We start from the raw sequence: 17,340 nt of genomic DNA, 5'->3' as shown, positions 1-17,340 counted from the left end.
TACCACTGTATAGGGTGGTGTGTGGGTAAGTGAGTTACAAGCGCAAGAGTTTGAAGGTTATAGGTTGAGAGAGCATCTAAGAGTTAAAAATTAATTGTGTCTGAGGGAAGTATATGTTAACACCCAATTTTAGTTACCTGGACTATTGTATCCTCAGTAGAAAGGTGTAGAAATCTCCATAGACTGACTCCAAGCTGGAGATACTTTAACTCAACTTCCAGGGAGACCTGTTTCTTTCCACTGACTGTATGGGGAGACTAGACTTCTTATTTAGGAAGGTAAGTTGAGTAATGCTGCCTGTCATTCTTCTGTGCTGGGACACAGGACAGCCTTGATGTTAAGCCCCCAGGCTTAGTGGTAAAGGAGCACAGCAGACTTGCTCTGTGGCAGGGCTGCTTTCCTTTCCTTACCTATTTTAGCATCCCTGTTTGTAAAGGAATATGTCAGGATTTTTGATTCTCCAAAGAGTTGAGAGTAGATGACTGAGGGCTGCTTGAGGCAAAATGTTATGAGTAATGCTAAGTACTATATTATTGATTAAAGTATAGTATTGTTACATGAGCTCGTGTTGGTCCGCATATGGCACTGCTTTATACAAATACAATTTGGCAAGTGTTGAAAGCAGTTTTTGATGAAGTCCCAGTCACTGGATGTATCACTGCTTGGATCCTTGTTACTGAAACAGAAATAATTCTAGTCTCCTCCCAGGGCAAAAAACATGCTCAGAAAGTTCGTCTTTACATCCAAATGCATGGCAAGAAAGATGAAAGGCAGGAAGATGGCAAACAGAAGAAAACGGATTGTACCAACTTTCAGGTGGCTGTTCTTCTTCATTGCTAAATAAATGTTGCCTTGTATACTTCAGTGAGTGCTTGTAACTGAGCTTGCCCTTGTCTGGTTTCAGATGGATGGGAGTGGAGTAGTGGACAGAAACAAATACTGCAATCTCTGCAACATGTTTTTTACTTCCCCAGTTGTTGCTTTGTCTCACTACTTGGGAAAGATCCACGCTAAAAAGCTGAAGCAATTATCAGTAGACCAAGCCCACATGCCAGCACAGAGCATGCAACCTGTTTCTGGTAAGAACTAAATAGTTTGCTTTGTGTGTTTTCCTGTCACTCTCTGAAACAAATATAGAGAAGTATCTTCTTACACTTGCCATGTCTCTATGCCTTTCTATTCTGCTGAAGTTGTGGAGCTGTCTTGTGGTAACTCCATAGGTGAATAAACAAAGATACTACTCTGTGCAACTCTGAAGCTATGGAACCTTGCTTTCAAATTCCCTGTCTTTCGTTGACTAAAACTAAAGGCAAATATTTCTGATTTTTTATTAAAGAAAGGTGTTTATTGTTGTTCTGAGAATTCACTGCAGTTCCAACGAGATGTTCCTCTGATAAATTAATACGCTAAGAAATTAAAAAAGAATTAGTCCATGAGCAACACTTAACTGGTGTTAGTCCAGTACAAGTTGCTGAACTGTATTTAAAGATGGAGCATAGTGTATGCACTTTGAATCACCTTCTGCAGGGTACATCTCTCTTCTTGGACTGTATAAGGACCTTAGAGTGATCAGCCATCAAACACAGCTGATGTTTAGGTATCTAATGATGGGGTTTCTGAATATTGCAGGGTTGTATTCCTTACTAGTCTGTACATTCATATCCTTGCAAGGGCTAAGATATTTTATAGGCTCTTGCAAGTAGTTCAGCACCCAGCAGACTGTTCTCCTTTCCATCTCTGTAGTTCTGCAGTCACCTGTTTTGCTCCATGGAATTGTTTTAGCCTTTCCTTTGCTGTGCTGTCAGCAGATTTATCCTCTATTTCCATGTCTCCAGCTTTACAGAAGCCATCGGCTGAGAAGCCCTTGCTGCCTTCAAAAGCTGAAGAGTCTTCATCATCCTCCAACACAAAGTTGAAGTTAAATGATCCAGACAAGTACTGCAAGCTCTGCTGTGCTCCCTTCAATAATCCACTTGTGGCCCAGCAGCATTATGTTGGTAAGAAACACAGAAGAAATGAAGCACGGAAAAAGATACTGGAGGAGCTAGGAGACAAAGCTGTCCCTGCAGAATCCAGCACCAATGGTAAGCAGAACATGAGCAAGTGTTGCAAGCTCTGAGTGTAGCTTTAGTGCTCAGTTCTGATTTGTTCAAGGAACTGCTCTGATGTGTACGAGGAAATTATAGTCTTCTCCTGTGTTACAGAACAAGTTCATTTCTTCCTTTCTGTTTGGTCTATGAACTGCTAAAGTTCTGTCTCTGACAGCTGTAAATTGGGAAGTATTTCTTATTGACTTGGAGACCCAAATCCAGTCCTCACCAAGTTCTGCAGTCAAATTCAAAGGATCATAGAAAATAGCCTAGTCCCTTAAATCCAAGGCCAGCATCAGTTGTGTCTGTGTCATTCTTAAGATGTTCATCCACCTTGTTCATAAAAATCACCTGTGCTGGAAACTCTACAACCTCCATAAGGAACATCTCCCAGGACTTCTTGATCTTTACCTTCTCAATCTTAAAACCTTCTACAGACATTGAACTCAGCTCTCTTGGACCACAATGTATTTCTTCACTGTGCACAGAACAAGAAGCAGACACAAGAATTGAATCATTTGTTTCCTTTTTGTCGCTTTCTTTACGTAATTGAAGACTGGTGTCATGTCTTCCCTTAATCCTTTATTCATGAAACTGGTTGTCTTAATTATTTCGATCTTTCCACATAAGGAAATCTGTTTCCTAAACAGTCATTGTTCTCTAGCCTCCCATCAGGACTGTCTCCAACTCAAGCACTGTGTCCAAAGCCAAGGCCCTATTGCTGTGCAACTGCCATTAATTTTGAGGGGGCATCATCTGGTCCTGTGCAACAGAACTGCCAATCCTTTCTTTAGTAAGGAATTCAAAATCCTACCTGATAGTCAAAAGTCATTGTTAGTATAAAACAGCTCTCATTAAGTCATGCTATAATTTGAACAAAATAATACGTTTTGATGCAAAGCAATAGTCTATTGGAATTAATGCTGTATTTTGCTAATGGATTAAGCTCTTGGGTTTGCATGGGGAAAAACGGTACTCACTGGTTTCAGTATACTTCGCTCTATGGATGACACAGCTTGCGGGAGAGGAAAAAACGACAACCTAGAAAACAAAAGAGTTTTTCTCATCTGACCTTACCTTATATTTGCCTGAGGCTCCATGTACCGTATTCATGATGTACTATATTGACAGTTCCCTCAGCATCTTTGCAGGGTTGAACCAACACTGCATGAACATTTGAGGGGGTAATGTTTAAACTGATCTTTAATTAAATCTGGACTGACTGGATTGGTATCTGTTGGTGCTTGCATTGGGTCGGGTATTTACAATAGTATTTAATTTTTCAGTACAGTTCATTCTTATCAGCACTTGACAACAGTTTACTGGAATTATCTTGGATCACATCAGTCATCAGAAATACTCTTTGTTAATGTTTAAACCATGGTTACACTGCAACTGTACACCTCACCAGCTCCCTTCATAAATATTTTTCTAGTGTAAAATTGCAGCAGAGACTCTATATCTGCCTATAAACATTGTTTATGGGAACAGTGTATTAGGACTCTTGCATGGGATGGGATCATGATGTGCTTTCAGTTTTGCTTTTGTTTGTAGTCTCTCTAACCTACAGGTTCCTTCTTTTCAGCAGTTGGGGTTGGTTATTACATGTGCCCCATATGTAACATCACACTTACATCTATAGAGACGTACCAATCCCATGTGCAAGGGAATAAGCACCGGATTAAGTAAGTCAATAAATCTTTCATTACTATTCCTCTGTATTTTGTACTTTCGAACTTTTTCATTAGCCCTGTTGTCTGCTGTTAAGTGACTTGGAATACTTTGTGGGTTTCTTGGTTTTGTTTGGGTTGGGGGCTTTTTTGTTGTTGTTTGGTTTAGTGGTTTAAAGGGGCACTGTCCATTTAAACATCACACTTGAGACTGAAATTCAGTCTTATTGTTCCCACAGTTGCATCTTCAATGATAACCCACAGGGTAAAGGTTCTGAAACCTGTACAGTTTTCCCACTTATTTTGCTGTTTGGGGATAACAGCACCTGTTTTGGTACCGCATCTTCAGTGCTCAGTCTAGAAGGAGGTGGTCTGAACTTAAAGATTCCTACTGACAGGGCAAAGAAGACCTTAATGCCAAAAAGTGCCAAGTCTCTATCAATTGTGTTGCTTTCAGAATTCATCAACATGGATGTTACATTTGGCATAAGATGATTTATGGGATAGATGATGGCTCTTATACTTTTCCTTTTACCCAGAAGAGGGCTTGTAGACTGTGTTAATTGCAGAATGGATATAGTGGTGATTTAAAATGTACTTTTCAGAGATTGCTGTCCAAGTAGGCTAAGTATCAAAATTGCTTACATGTTAAGCATTTTGATAAGACATTGTAAGTGAAGGCGCAATAATAATAGAACCACAAGAGACTGATGTAGAACTGATAGACAATCATAGAATCATAGAATGGTTTGGGTTGGAAGGGATGTAAAAGATCATCTAGTTCCAACCCCCCTGCCATGGGCAGGGACACCTTCCACTAGACCAGGTTGCTCAAAGCCCCATCCAACCTGGCCTTGAACACTGCCAGGGATGGGGCAGCCACAGCCTCTCTGGAAAACCTCTTCCAGTGCCTCACCACCCCCACAGTGAAGAATTTCTTCCTTACATCTAATTTAAATCTACCCTCTTGCAGTTTAAAGCCTTTACCCCTTGTCCTATCACTACATGCCCTTGTAAAAAGTCCCTCTCCACCTTTCTTGTAGACCTCTTTCAGGTACTGGAAGGCCACAATAAGGTCTCCATGGAGCCTTCTCTTCTCCAGGCTGAACAGCCACAACTCTCTCAGCCTGTCTTCATAGGAGAAGTGCTCCAGCCCTCTGATCATCTTTGTCGGCCCACCTCTCAATCCTGCCCAGGTCCCTCTGGATGGTATCCCTTCCCTCCAGCATGTTGACTGCACCACACAGCTTGGTGTCATTGGCAAACTTGCTGAGGGTGCACTCAATCCCCGTGTGACGGACAAAGACGTTAAACAGCACTGGTCCCAATACTAACCCCTGAGGAACACCACTCGTCACCAGTCTCCACTTGGACGTTGAGCCATTGGCTGCAACTCTTTGAGCGTGACCGTCTGCCCAATTCCTTACCCACTGAGTGGTCCATCCATCAAATCCATGTTTCTCCAATTTGGAGACAAGGATGTTGTGCAGGACAGTGTCAAAAGCTTTGCACAAGTCCAGGTAGCTGACGTCCATTGCTCTTCCCTTATCCACCAACGCTGTCACCCCATCATAGAAGGTCACCAAATTTGTCAGGCATGATTTGGCCTTAGTGAAGCCGTGTTGGCTGTCACCAGTCACCTCCTTATTTTCCATGTGCCTTAGCACAGTTTCCAGGAGGATCCCCTCCATGATCTTGCCAGGCACAGTGGCCAGGCTGACTGGCCTGTAGTTCCCCAGGTCTTCCTTTTTTACCTTTTTAAAAATAGGTCTTATGTTTCCCCTTTCCCAGTCAGTGGGAACGTCACCAGACTGCCATGACTTCTCACATATGATGGATAGTGGCTTGGCATCGGCCAGTTCCCTCAGGACCCTCAGACACACCTCATCAGGTCCCATGGACTTGTGCCCCTTCAGGTTCCTCAGATGGTCTCAAACCTGATCTCCTGCAGCAGGCGGTTCTTCATTCTCCCAGTCCCTGCCTTTGCCTTCTGCTACTTGGGTGGTGTGGCTGGAGCACTTGCTGGTGAGGACTGAGGCAAAAACTCATTGAGTACCTCAGCCTTCTCCATGGCCCAGGTAACCAGGTCTCCCGTTTCCTTCTGAAAAGGGCCCACATTTTCCCTAGTCTTCCTTTTATCACTGATACACGTATATAGAAGCTTTTCTTCTTGTCCTTGACACCCCTGGCCAGATTTAATTCTGTCAGGGCTTTAGCTTTCCTAACCTCATCCCTGGCTGCTTGGATTTTAAGTGTTTGTTCAGTCAACAGAATTAATCCCCCAAAACAGGAGCATAGGAAGCTGCTACAGGCCTATCTATAGTTTAACAAAATGAATGTATAAAAAGCTGGTGAATTAAGGCAGAACAGGATAGATTTAAGGGATGGGTCTTCAGAGCTGCTCTTCCCATAGGGGGATATCTTTTTCATCTAACCACTTTATCTTCCAGCCTGAGGAAAGGGAGAGTAGAATATAAACTGATAGGTAGTTTTGCCTTGGGAGCACTTTTATCTTGTTTGGGCTCTAGCAATCCAGGTTGGTTGTTTCTACTGTGGAGTTACATGGTTTGTCTGAAATTACTGTACTGCATCTGTTCAATAGAATGAATCTCATAAAGAAATTAGTTACTTTATTACTTGACGGTCAGTATATAATGTAATTACATCTTATCTGCATCTAATTGGAGACTAGTTCAAAAGAGAGAATCTTAAATTTTCTTTTTTAAAAAGTAGTTTTAAAAATGTACGCAGTCATTTTAAAAGCACCTCATTCTTGCAGCACCCTAAGTCACAAGAAACTCATTTGATCTTCATGAAGTTATTCTGGATTTTCAGTTTTCATAGTAGGATATGTTCCTTGTAACTTCAGCTTTACAGATATGATCGTGTGTAACAAGGTCCATGTAGTTACACAGAACAACACAGTTGGAATATGTTCTTTTTCTAACCGTGGAAATACAACCTTTTTTTTTTTAACTCAACAGATGCTAAGCAAATTTGTCAGTATTAATAACTAAGACTTTTTCTCTCCAATTTATGCAGAGAAACAGTGCTTGTCAATCTCATGAAGAAATCAAAGAAAACGTATGACTCCTTTCAAGATGAATTAATGGATTACAGTAAAGTTCAGAAAGCTAGAGGCATAGAGCAAAGAAGGTATTTAGGAAAAGCAGAAGAGGAAGAGTTTCAAGATAAAAACATTGAAGGAGGAAGTGACCTTGGTAAGGTTTTATCTTCAAACTTTCAGTGTGAACAAGGCCAGCATTCCAGCCAGTCACCTACAAATACTGGGGAAAATAGATCACCAAGCTGGCCACCAGCTTGTGAGCCTGCACTAGAAAAGACACCTAATTGTCACTATAACAAGGGATGCTGTAAAGAAGAGCAAGCATCTGAGGTAGCCACCATTAGAGAGAGGAGCTTCAGCCTATTGGTTGCAGAATCTAAAGACTGCTTTGAACTTAGGCTTGCTGGAACTTCTACCAGCTCCTACAGAAAAGAACAGAAATTTCAGTTAAATCATTTTGAGGAGGAAAAATTTATCAGTGAAGAGCTGAAGTTTGAGAAAGAAGCCACAAAACAGAAAAGAAAGAAAAATAGTGAAGGTGCAGATTTTGGAAAAGAAAATGAGAAGCAAAAGAGAATTAAATTTGAGGTAGACTTGGTAAATGAGAAGAAATCAATACCTTATAAAAATAAAAGACTTAAAGAAAACCCTGCTGAGAAAGAGAGCAAAAAGCACAAAAAGGGTAAAAAGAAGCCACAGACAGATAACAGAAAAGAAGAGGAGCTACTTTGGGATGAATCTGTCTTGGGATGTTGATAAAGATTTTGCTTAGCTTTAAGAAGTTGATTCTGTCTGTAGACTCACTTAACCATTTTGTACTATAATATGACTTTTTTTAAGCAAAGTTTTTGTTCCAATCTGGAATCAAGAAAAAGCCTGTTTTCTTAAATTTTTGGGAAGTAGGTAGGCATCAGTTCTTAACCATCTTACACATACAGCAGCCATTGCAGTGATGCAAGTTTGAAAGTTTGTAATCTCTTCTGGAATATAACACAAATAAGGGTCAGTAGCTTACAGAATACTGTTTGAATTTCACCAAAATGCATAGCTTCTTTCTAATACTAATGGTGCCTATTATTGAGGTTTCTATTATTCTTCTAGGAAAGGACATAAACTCTTAAGATAAATAAGGGCCCTTTAGTGTTCCTGGCCACATCTGTAAACATTTCTCTGACAGATTTAAAAAGAGAATGTGAAAGGCTTTTGATTCCAAATCTTATTTGCTATTGGAGTTTTTTTGTTTTTTTTCTGGTTTTGGTTTTTTGTCACCCAGTTCTGAGTGGAAAATGAGTCTATTAAACATTGTAACTGGTTGTCAGATATATGTTGTCTAGTAATGTTTTCTCATTGTAATCCTGATTTTTAGTTTAATTTAGGAAACACAGAAAAGGTGCAATATGCAAAATTAGTTGCTAACATGAGGCTACGTTCTGCTTCATTCACTCAAAGTAAGGTACAGAAGGAGTGTTAGAATGAAGCTAGATTTGTGATCCAGAAAATACCCTGAAAAATCAGTGACAGCTTTGTATTTCCATTTTAAATGTTGTGTCACCAGACATTCATTTACAATATGGATTTACATTATTTTGGCATGAGCACTGATGTCCTATATATGTGCAATTAATTGAGAAACTCAGACGATGGGGTTCAAGCTCTTGCGTTGCTCCCAGGACTCTCGGATGAGACCTTCAGTAAGCCATGGACACTGGAAGCACATCAGTCTCTACAGGGCGGGGGGCAGGCAGGCAGGCTGCCCAAGAGAAAGAGGGGAACTGCATTGTCTGCCTCCTGCACTGTGCAGAGCTGGGGTTGCGTGGAGGATTTGAAGCTTGTGTCATGTTTTACTGAAAGCTGCTGGACTTAGTAAATACAGCTGAATTCTAAAAAGTGATCATTTAAAAAGCAGTTTCATAAGATACCATTTAGTATCTCTCATTGCCTTCAGGTTGCAAGAAAGCTTTTTCTGAGCCTTGATGTGGGACCTGAAAGCCATCACGCTGTTGGTTTACACCACTCAGACTGCGCTTTTCACTGGGTTAGTCTGTTTGTAGAGCCACCTGTGCTGAGCTGCTGCTCTCAGTAAATCTGCCCAACTGAAACTTTCTGTTGTGGGTTGTTGTGGTGTGGGATGGAGTAGAGACCAGGGCCTTCAAGCATTGAATTCTGTCTGATTTGTCTTAGTTTTAGTTTTGCGAGTATAAGTAGTAGGTTGGAAAGCCCTGAAAATAATGTAGTCTGCTCTATTTTTTTAAGGATTGGTGTTTTGTGGTTGACTGCAATCTTGGATTTAGAATTTCCTGCTGATGATAAAGTTATAAATCTTAAGTAGTTAGCATCTGAGCTGTCAAATAGCTTAGTCCATCTTCTAACAGACAAGCTTAACTAGTTGCATGTACAACTAAAAGTTGAGCAGGAGCATGTAGGTGCCAATAACAACTCATTGGTCAGGAGTCTCAGGAACCTGAACTCAGAGGTCCATGGGGATTCAGCTTTAAGTTCAAAGTGTATATAGGGTCCTTGTTCTGGTCCCCTTTCCTAATCTCTCCTGGTCTCTGAGGCTGATAATGCCTCTGCTTTCTTCAGTGGCTCTTTTTAGTTGCTCAGGAGTTACATACCTTTCTGTATGTTTCCAAGGAGTCTTTTCCTGGCTTTCCTTAGCCCTTGCTCGTCTGATGGAGTCTAAAGTCACACACTAATAACTACTTTTCTCATTATTTACTTCGGCAGAGAGTGGGTTCAATCATAATTTACTTATGCTAACTGTTGATGACAGTTGTGAGCTGTTGTAAGCTGCCAACTGCAGACTGCTTGTATTGACCTACAGTGTAACCAGGGAGGTTTTCAAGCACTCTTTCCTATATATACTCTTTGCTGTGAGAATAACATGGGCAACACTGCAGCTTCTCTCCCATGTAAGACAAATAATGACTTCTCTCAGGACACCTAGTTCAGCAAACTAGGCATTGTAAGATCTCTTTGATATTTGTGCCACTGTCAAACAGGGCTGTGCAAATAAGGCTAGTGTCTTTCACAGTTACTAGTAGGGAACCCTTGCTCCATATGGTCACGTATGCCTCCTTTCCTTAGGGAGTCAGTCTAAGAAAACAATTAGACCTCCAGCAGATGGAAAGGCCACAATGTAGTACTCCACTTCTACACAAGGAACAGACTAATTGAAGGGAAATAAGTGCCAATTTACTTGCTTTTGAAATAAGAGTTGCACTTTTGGAAGTCAGGAGATTAATAGCTCTGAAAATATGGTAAAAGCATGAGTTGACAGAACAAGAAGATGTTATTGTTTTTTTCAGTGATCATTCCCAAATCTGTACTTGAACTCCACGCTCTCCTCGCCCATCTACTGGAAAGTGGTTGCACAGACTACGTAGAATAGCTCTAAACAAAGTTTCTTGATATCAAACGTGAAAGATAAGATCCCAAAAGAAGTGTTCTTGCCACATGTTGGTGAAAAAATTATTAATCTGTGATGTAAATGCTGTGAATGAGACAGCAGATTCTCATCTGGCAGAAGTGACTCACAGCTCTAATTCAGGTAAGTGATATCCTATTTTCTAAGGTCATAAATAATAATTATTGTTCATGTGTTTCCTGATTGCCTTGTTCCTAGCCTTTCATATTTGTGCCAATAGTTATCTACATGCTAGACACTTTGAAATGCTAGGCACAGAGCTCAATGACTTTATTTACCTTTTACTGTAAATATGTCTTTTTTTCATTTCTTAGTAGCAAAGGAATCCACACTGTGTGTAGTGGAAGCTAATTCTGCTCATCTGTTCCTCGTTAAAACTACTAAAACAGTACAGTTCTAATTTGAGAAACAAACTAAGTCACAGATCTTTCTGTCACATCGGAGCAGAAAGACTTGCAGATCTGCATGGAGACCCCTTGGAGTCAGTGGTGTTTTATGCACGTATGAGGGTTCCTCTGTGAAGGCCTAACAGCACTAAATTTGACCTGTCTCTTTCAGTAAACTTGCTTGCTGCTTGGCCTTATGAAAGAACTGCCGTATATCAAAAAGGCAAGTTAAAACTGTGTACATGTAGCAGAGCAGAAAAACAAGGTTAAAAATGCTGTTTTAAACTCACCTTAAGTGAAGACTCCTGCATTTCAATTTTGGCTCTGTCCCTGGTTCACCAGGTCACCTGGATCAAGTACTTAATTCTTCCAAGGCCTCTTTTTTTCATCTATAAATGCTGCAGAAGGGTACTGTGGCAGCTTTATCCTGCCCATGCTCTGCCCCTGAAGCAGACTGCTGCTGCCAGTTTCCCCTCCTTTCTCCTGAAGGATACCATCCCTGGGACATCCTTGTGTCCCTGCATCTGCCATTCTCATTCACAGGCAAACAGATCAGCTTAAACTCTCCATAAGGGCATGCAAAATACTGTCACTTTTTTATAGTTTGTTTTCCTTTTTGTGACTTTTTATACTTTGGTTTCGTGACTGGCTGCAGTATGTGAAAAATTTGTAGTGAGATCCTAGTGCAAGGTCTGTCTGAAAAAGGCCACAAATGGAACAGGACATCTCTTTCTGCATCCTGTGAAGTGAGCAGAAAGTTGTTTTCATGGTGGAAGGTTCTCATTTGAAATCTTGCAACAAAAGGGAGAAGCACTAAAGTCACCGTGTGCATGCCTTGGACTCAGGCTGTGGTTTCAGTGGGGCACACTGGGAACGCTAACACGTGGGAAGTTAACCCCACCACTGGCCTATGAGACATATCCTTGTCATATCTAACCTGCTAACTTGTCCAGGCATATTTCCATAAAGGTTGAGAGGCATTCAACTGAAATCAGTGTAAATCACCTGAATGCAACGCCTTGAGCTGCATCTCAAATTTACCACGTATCTGTGGAATCAGATTACAGTGTAAAACAGTTGTTTGAGCTAGTTAAGAGGACTATTACAGCTTAATTAAATTAAGGTCTTTTTTTCAGCATATCGCTCTTGGCCAGCACTGCCATCCAACAACATGGAAGCTGACAGTGTGCTTAACGGCTGTATTTATCAGCCAGAACACCAAGATGAAAGCACCAGGGTTAGGACTGAAAGATTTGGATTCTCTTTCCAGCCTTTCCACAAGCTTCTCCTGTGATTTACAGCTTGCCAGGAATGTGGTGCCAGATGAGCTCTTCCAGCTGCAGCTTTTTTAACCTTAACATGTTATAGCTGCTGGTTCTTCTTCACATCCACTGGTGGAAATGACCTGAGGGAGGAGGTTACAGCCCTGTCAGCTCTGTTGGTGTCTTCCTAGCTGTACCTGTTTCCTATCCTGCTTATATTTTCAGAGTGAGGTGGTGAGCAGCTAGGCATAGTATCTTTTTAACCCTGACCAGCTGTAGCAGTTCTTGACTGTACCCTTGAACTGGGGATGAACGCAGGTATCACAAAAACAGGTCACAAAAAGTTAATAAGAAACCATGAATAAGTACAGCGCCATAAATCTTTCTGTGGGAAAGCTTTGGAAAAAGAGCAAGTGTTTCTCATCTCTAAATAAGCTACTGTCCTTTATTTCAAAGAGCTTGATTTACAGTTGAAAGCAATGAAGTGCTATTTCAACCAGTTATTTCTGGCAGAGCAAAAGTTTAAGCATTGATTCCTATTGAACTTTAAGAAAATTCTGTTTTGATTTCAGAGAGCTACAGCAAACTGCCTGCCCAGCTTTGCTCCTAGGTGTGCACTGGCAATCACTCCTGCTCCAAGGTGGAAGGCTGGGTGCAGGCATAAATCTCAATTTCCACAAGTGACTGACATTCCCACAAGTCTTGAACACCTGCAGGAGCCTACCTTGCACAATGTGCTGAGTACTGCTTGCCTCACAGTTGGGCTTCATCGTAGGATTGATACTCAACAACACCAGGCAAAACCACAGACCCTTAGGTCACAGATCTTTTCTTCTTGCATTGACAGGCTCGGGTCCTTGCTATTTCTCTGCTTGAGACATGAAAGTTTGAGATAAAACCACAATCTCAATGGGGGAATGTGAAAGAAGTGGTACTTTTTCTTTTTTTTTTTTTTTTCTCTGAGAGCTGTGGGGAAAACTGAAAATCTCTGTGTGTGGGAGGGAGGGGAGTTTTAAAAGAAACTTTTTAAATGAAGTAGGGTTTCTTAGAACTAACAATGAAACTGTTCACAGCAATGTTCTGAGCACTAACCTAAGAAACAGTAGAAATAAAGTTGTTTTCCCCAGAGCTAAGTGCTGTTTCCAAACCATCTTCATTATAAATTCAAGGTCCACAGGCTCAGCTGCAGTTATTGATAATATGCTGTATGAGAAATATGTTGACTATGATACCTCTTGCTCATAGCTAAGATTTTTCCTTCAAAATGTTTCTTCTGGAACTGCATTGTATCAGTGTCTATTGATGCTATTTCTGAGCCACAGTGGTAAAACCTTCCCTTTTGTAGTCAGCAGAAATTATGATTTCTGTTTCTCTTCACTCTTCCCTGTCAGTGATAAGTCAATGGTAAATAACATATTGAATTACCATGGTATATATACAGGTTCTCCTCAGAGTGTTAATCAAAACTCTGAAGTCTCTATCCTCACATTCATGCACAAATGAAGTCTGTGCCTCAAGAGCACGATGGGAGAAGCTGTGAGGGCTTTCAGCATCAGCACAGTTCTTTCTTACCCTGCCTTCAGCCTTCCTCAAATCCATCTATTGTGCTTTAAAAAAAGAAAAAATCACTCTGCCTTGCTCAGCTTCACCCCAGTTTTGCTGCCTCTCTTCCTTTGCACTCCCCATGTTGCTGCAACACCAGGAGACCAGTTGCATCACTGTCTGGTCAAATGAGTCACCAGGGCGAGGTAGCGTGTGACCACTGAAATGAGGCTTCTCAGCAGCTTGCAAGATTTGGCTCTTTTGCTCACTTCTTAGAGGTCAATAGAAATTTTGGTGCTGTAGGTTCATGCAAGCCCAGCTCAAGGGACCATGCAAGATGCCCTTGGCTCACGTGGGTTTCTCTCAGACAGCACCTAGGCTTGCCTTCAGCAGCAACATCTGTGCATGCACCGAGGTTCCTGGGCCAAATAGCTCATGTTGGTGGTACCCATGATGCAGAGGCCTCATGGCCCCTTGGGAAGGCACCTGTTGCATGTGTATTGCATGTAGCAGTCAAATTTGAATGTACATCAGCAATTCCTTCACAGGTGAGCTCCTTCCCTGTTCCATGCTGTCATGCTCAGGGTGGAAGAGGATGCCTGGGAAGCCAGTGTGAAATCAAGATCATGATAGTGTGGTTGCATCCTACAAAGCAACATCAGACATAAAGCCTACCCCTTCAGGTTTATACAAAGTCTGGGGTTTGGGACCCTCTGTCAATGGTCAGCAATTAGTGCTCCTGGCATTTGTGTCTGTTTAAGCACTTACAGATCTGTGATAGTTTTTGAAAATTCTCAGGATGAGTGTATGTTCCCTGCAAAGTTATTTTGTGTCACTCTGTGAGGTTATCTGCACTCACAGCCTAAGCAAGCAGGTGCTATGTACTTGTTTCCTTATAATTGCCCTCAAAATGAGAGGGTTGTATGGAAGGGGCTTTGTTTTAAGAAAAACCTCTCTCCAACCTGAGGGAGAAGGGGATGCCAGCTGCTTTGCTGCCTGCCTTCTGGTTTGTTTACATCTCTTTTTATCCTTCTTTTTTCTAGCTTGGCAAATGAAGAAATCAGACCGCATGCACCAGCCACGCTAGTTCACGAGTGCTGGTGTGCCGACCCGAGCGCTGTGCCTGTGGTGAACGTGGTGTGCCGCCCAGCCTGAGCAGAGCCAGCGTGCTGCCTGCCACACAGCTGCAAACAGGGGGCTCGCCGGGTGCAGGGTACGTACACCAGTGCACAGCTTGCCTTTAATCTTTCCACTCTGTACTCAAACTCAAAACAGCAAGAAGCACAATTTGGTGGAGAAAAGGAGATTTAGACAACATCTGCCAGCTGGTGTCCATCTCGACCTCCACCGTGTAGCCTTGTCCGCTCTCCAACACTCATCTCATAGCTACGTCATCTTTCATTATGATCTTACTGCTCCATGTTAGTCCTGGCAGCTAACTGGGTTAAGATTATCGGTCAGGTTTATGAACAAGCATGAAGGAAGCGAGGACAGACATACCACCACTGTTGTGGCAGTACTTGTTTGTTGGTGGATGTGCTGTTGAGGCAAATAAGTCTTTGTTTTTTTCTTTTTTTAGCAATGTTTTATAGAGTATTCTGATGCTATTTGTTTAGGGAAACATAGGCAAGCAGGCATCTTTGTAGCATTACTGCAATGTTTGCTAATGGAGAGCAAGGATAATGCAATGGGAGCCCCCCAGTGAGATGCATTTGTAGTGTTTATGCTTCAGAATATGCTTGTGTGGCATTTGACGAATACAAGAGACTTCAGAGGAGATCAGCAAATGGAAGCCTAAGCCAGTGTTGCCTAAGCAGTCTTGAAACTTAATAAATAAGCATCTATATCCCCTTGTAGGCACCTCAAAAAGGTGTTTAGTTTTGAGAACAGCTGACTACCTGCTGCTCAGTAGCACTAAAAATCTAAGATGATCCAATGAACTGTTTAAGAAGAGATTTGGGTGCATTGTGTTAGGCCTCCAGGTTTGAAACTTCTGGTCTTTAATCAATTTAAGGGTGGCTGAGGAAATCTGTAAAGGTCAGTGTCTACCCTCTCTTCCTTGGGAGTGCTTGCTGCATAAGCCATGGGGATTTGTCTCTCTCTCCCCACTGAATGACACTTGGCTCTGACAGTGAGGTGAGTCTGTCTTTGCTGCTTTCCTCTGTCCCCAGTAATGCCTGATGATATATGGGTTTCTGAAAATATTTGTGTCAGTATACACAGGCAAAACACATTTGTCTTATAGAAGATACACTAAGTGCAGAGCATATTGCTATGCAAGCCTGTGTCCTTTGAATGCATTTGGAAGGATGATACTAGAATAATTTGCTGGAATTGCATGAATAAGCTAAATAAAGGTTTCTATTAAAGTACTGACTGCATATTGCCAAAGATAGGGAATTTTTATTCCCATTTTCCTTTCTTGCTGTGCTGGTATCAGCCAGGACCTTCAATATCATACTGGACAAGCCTTCATCTGTTTGAGGGGTGGAAAGGGGGATATATGTACAATGCAGGTTGGTGACCATGCATGGACCGGTGCAGCCTCCATGGGCATACAGGGGACAGAGCCCATGTGGCCAAATGAGGTGGGAGGGCCGGGCCTGTAAATCTGTGTCCAGCTGCACAGAGAAGTTATCAGGAGACAAAACAGGTCATGGGTTTGCTGGCCAATTTTGTACTCTTGGCCCAGGACCAATATGAGTAACATACCTCAGTATGATTGAGGGAGAAGTCACTCTGTGCACACCCTGTGGTACAAGCCTGGAGAGAGCAGTTTCCACAGGGCAGCCAATGTGCTGTAGATGCACACCATCGCTCACCTCGTAGGTCCATGCCCTACAGCTGCTTTCTGCTCTCGGATCAGGTCAAATGGCATATCCACCTTCAATTCTGCAGATATCACCAACTTCCTGTTCCTCTCGATGGAATAAAGCCTTGCATTACTTCTAGAGATGCTGGGAAGAAAGGGAAACATGGTTGAAAGTTCATTTTTTCCCTGATATCTTCTAGCCTGCACTATTCCAAGTAACCTTGTGTCTTTCCGTTCTTTTTCCGGGTACCTGTGACTCTCATCCACTGGTGAAAATGCTGAGAACAGCTGGAGGAACAAGGACATTTTGATTGCCCCATGCTGTAGACTGCCTAATTCTTAATTACACTGTCTTGTGTAAGCTTTGCCAAACTCAACAGTCGTGCCAATGCTAGATCTCTCTCAAAATTGGAAATTGTTTCCATTGTGTTTCATTTTTCAAGAAAATGAGTGAACCCATAAGAATTCCCTCCATTTCCCTCTGCGGGATATAACTTCAGTCATTTCACCACTCCTAAGAGTAAACTAACTCCCTGCTGAGTTATTCATGACCCCTTCTCAGCTAGGCTGACGTATATCTGATTGCTTCCTGAGCCTGCTGTGAGGAATAAATCAAGCATCTCCCTTCACACTTGAGTGCTGGCGCATCACAGAATTTCTCTGGGACTCTACAAAGCCGAAGAAAAGTCAACACAAGCCAGAATCTGTCCCATATCCCAGATGAGCGTCTCAGCTTTTTGGCTCTCAAACCAACTCTCCTCATTGTGCCTCTGAGCCCTGATGCTCTTCTTTATTGCACCTCCTAAAACTCATTTTTTCCATCCTGCCCATACATAATAAATTGCGATGAGCCAGGATATAGCATGCTGCAGTACATCACCCTCTGATTGTATCACTGTCCCTGGGGCTTTCTCGCTCTTCCCTTCTTACTGCTCTGCTATACTGGGTCATGTCTACAGTAAATTTACAGAGTGTAAATAGGTGGGGCTAGTATCCAGCTTCTCTGTGAATCACCTGGCGTGCTCTGGGGTGGAGTAACACTCCTGGGAGCAAAAAGAACTGGGGGACAGCTTGCCTCACCACT

The 17,340-nt window shown here is 42.1% G+C and overlaps 1 protein-coding gene across 5 annotated transcripts in view; it reads left to right on the top strand.

Moving 5' to 3' along the window:
- The window catches only part of KRCC1 (lysine rich coiled-coil 1), a 29,947-nt gene extending 12,834 nt beyond the window's left edge, over window positions 1-17,113 (top strand). For 2 of the 5 annotated variants that reach the window (XM_069796326.1, XM_069796299.1), the window contains 7 exons: window positions 709-816; window positions 905-1,079; window positions 1,836-2,084; window positions 3,676-3,775; window positions 6,803-10,377; window positions 11,777-11,877; window positions 14,488-17,113. In XM_069796326.1, the coding sequence (XP_069652427.1) occupies window positions 748-816; window positions 905-1,079; window positions 1,836-2,084; window positions 3,676-3,775; window positions 6,803-7,583 (1,374 nt within the window). In that variant the 5' untranslated portion in view covers window positions 709-747 and the 3' untranslated portion in view covers window positions 7,584-10,377; window positions 11,777-11,877; window positions 14,488-17,113. The remainder of the gene's footprint in view (window positions 1-708; window positions 817-904; window positions 1,080-1,835; window positions 2,085-3,675; window positions 3,776-6,802; window positions 10,378-11,776; window positions 11,878-14,487) is intronic. The other 3 variants (XM_069796321.1, XM_069796337.1, XM_069796310.1) reach the window with 3 other exon arrangements.
- The last annotated feature ends 227 nt before the right edge of the window (window positions 17,114-17,340 follow it).

Source organism: Haliaeetus albicilla, chromosome 1, assembly GCF_947461875.1.
Source record: "Haliaeetus albicilla chromosome 1, bHalAlb1.1, whole genome shotgun sequence".
Classification (NCBI taxonomy): Eukaryota; Metazoa; Chordata; class Aves; order Accipitriformes; family Accipitridae; genus Haliaeetus; species Haliaeetus albicilla.
Note: the sequence above shows the minus strand (reverse complement) of the source record. Positions and strands in the feature narration are given on the sequence as shown.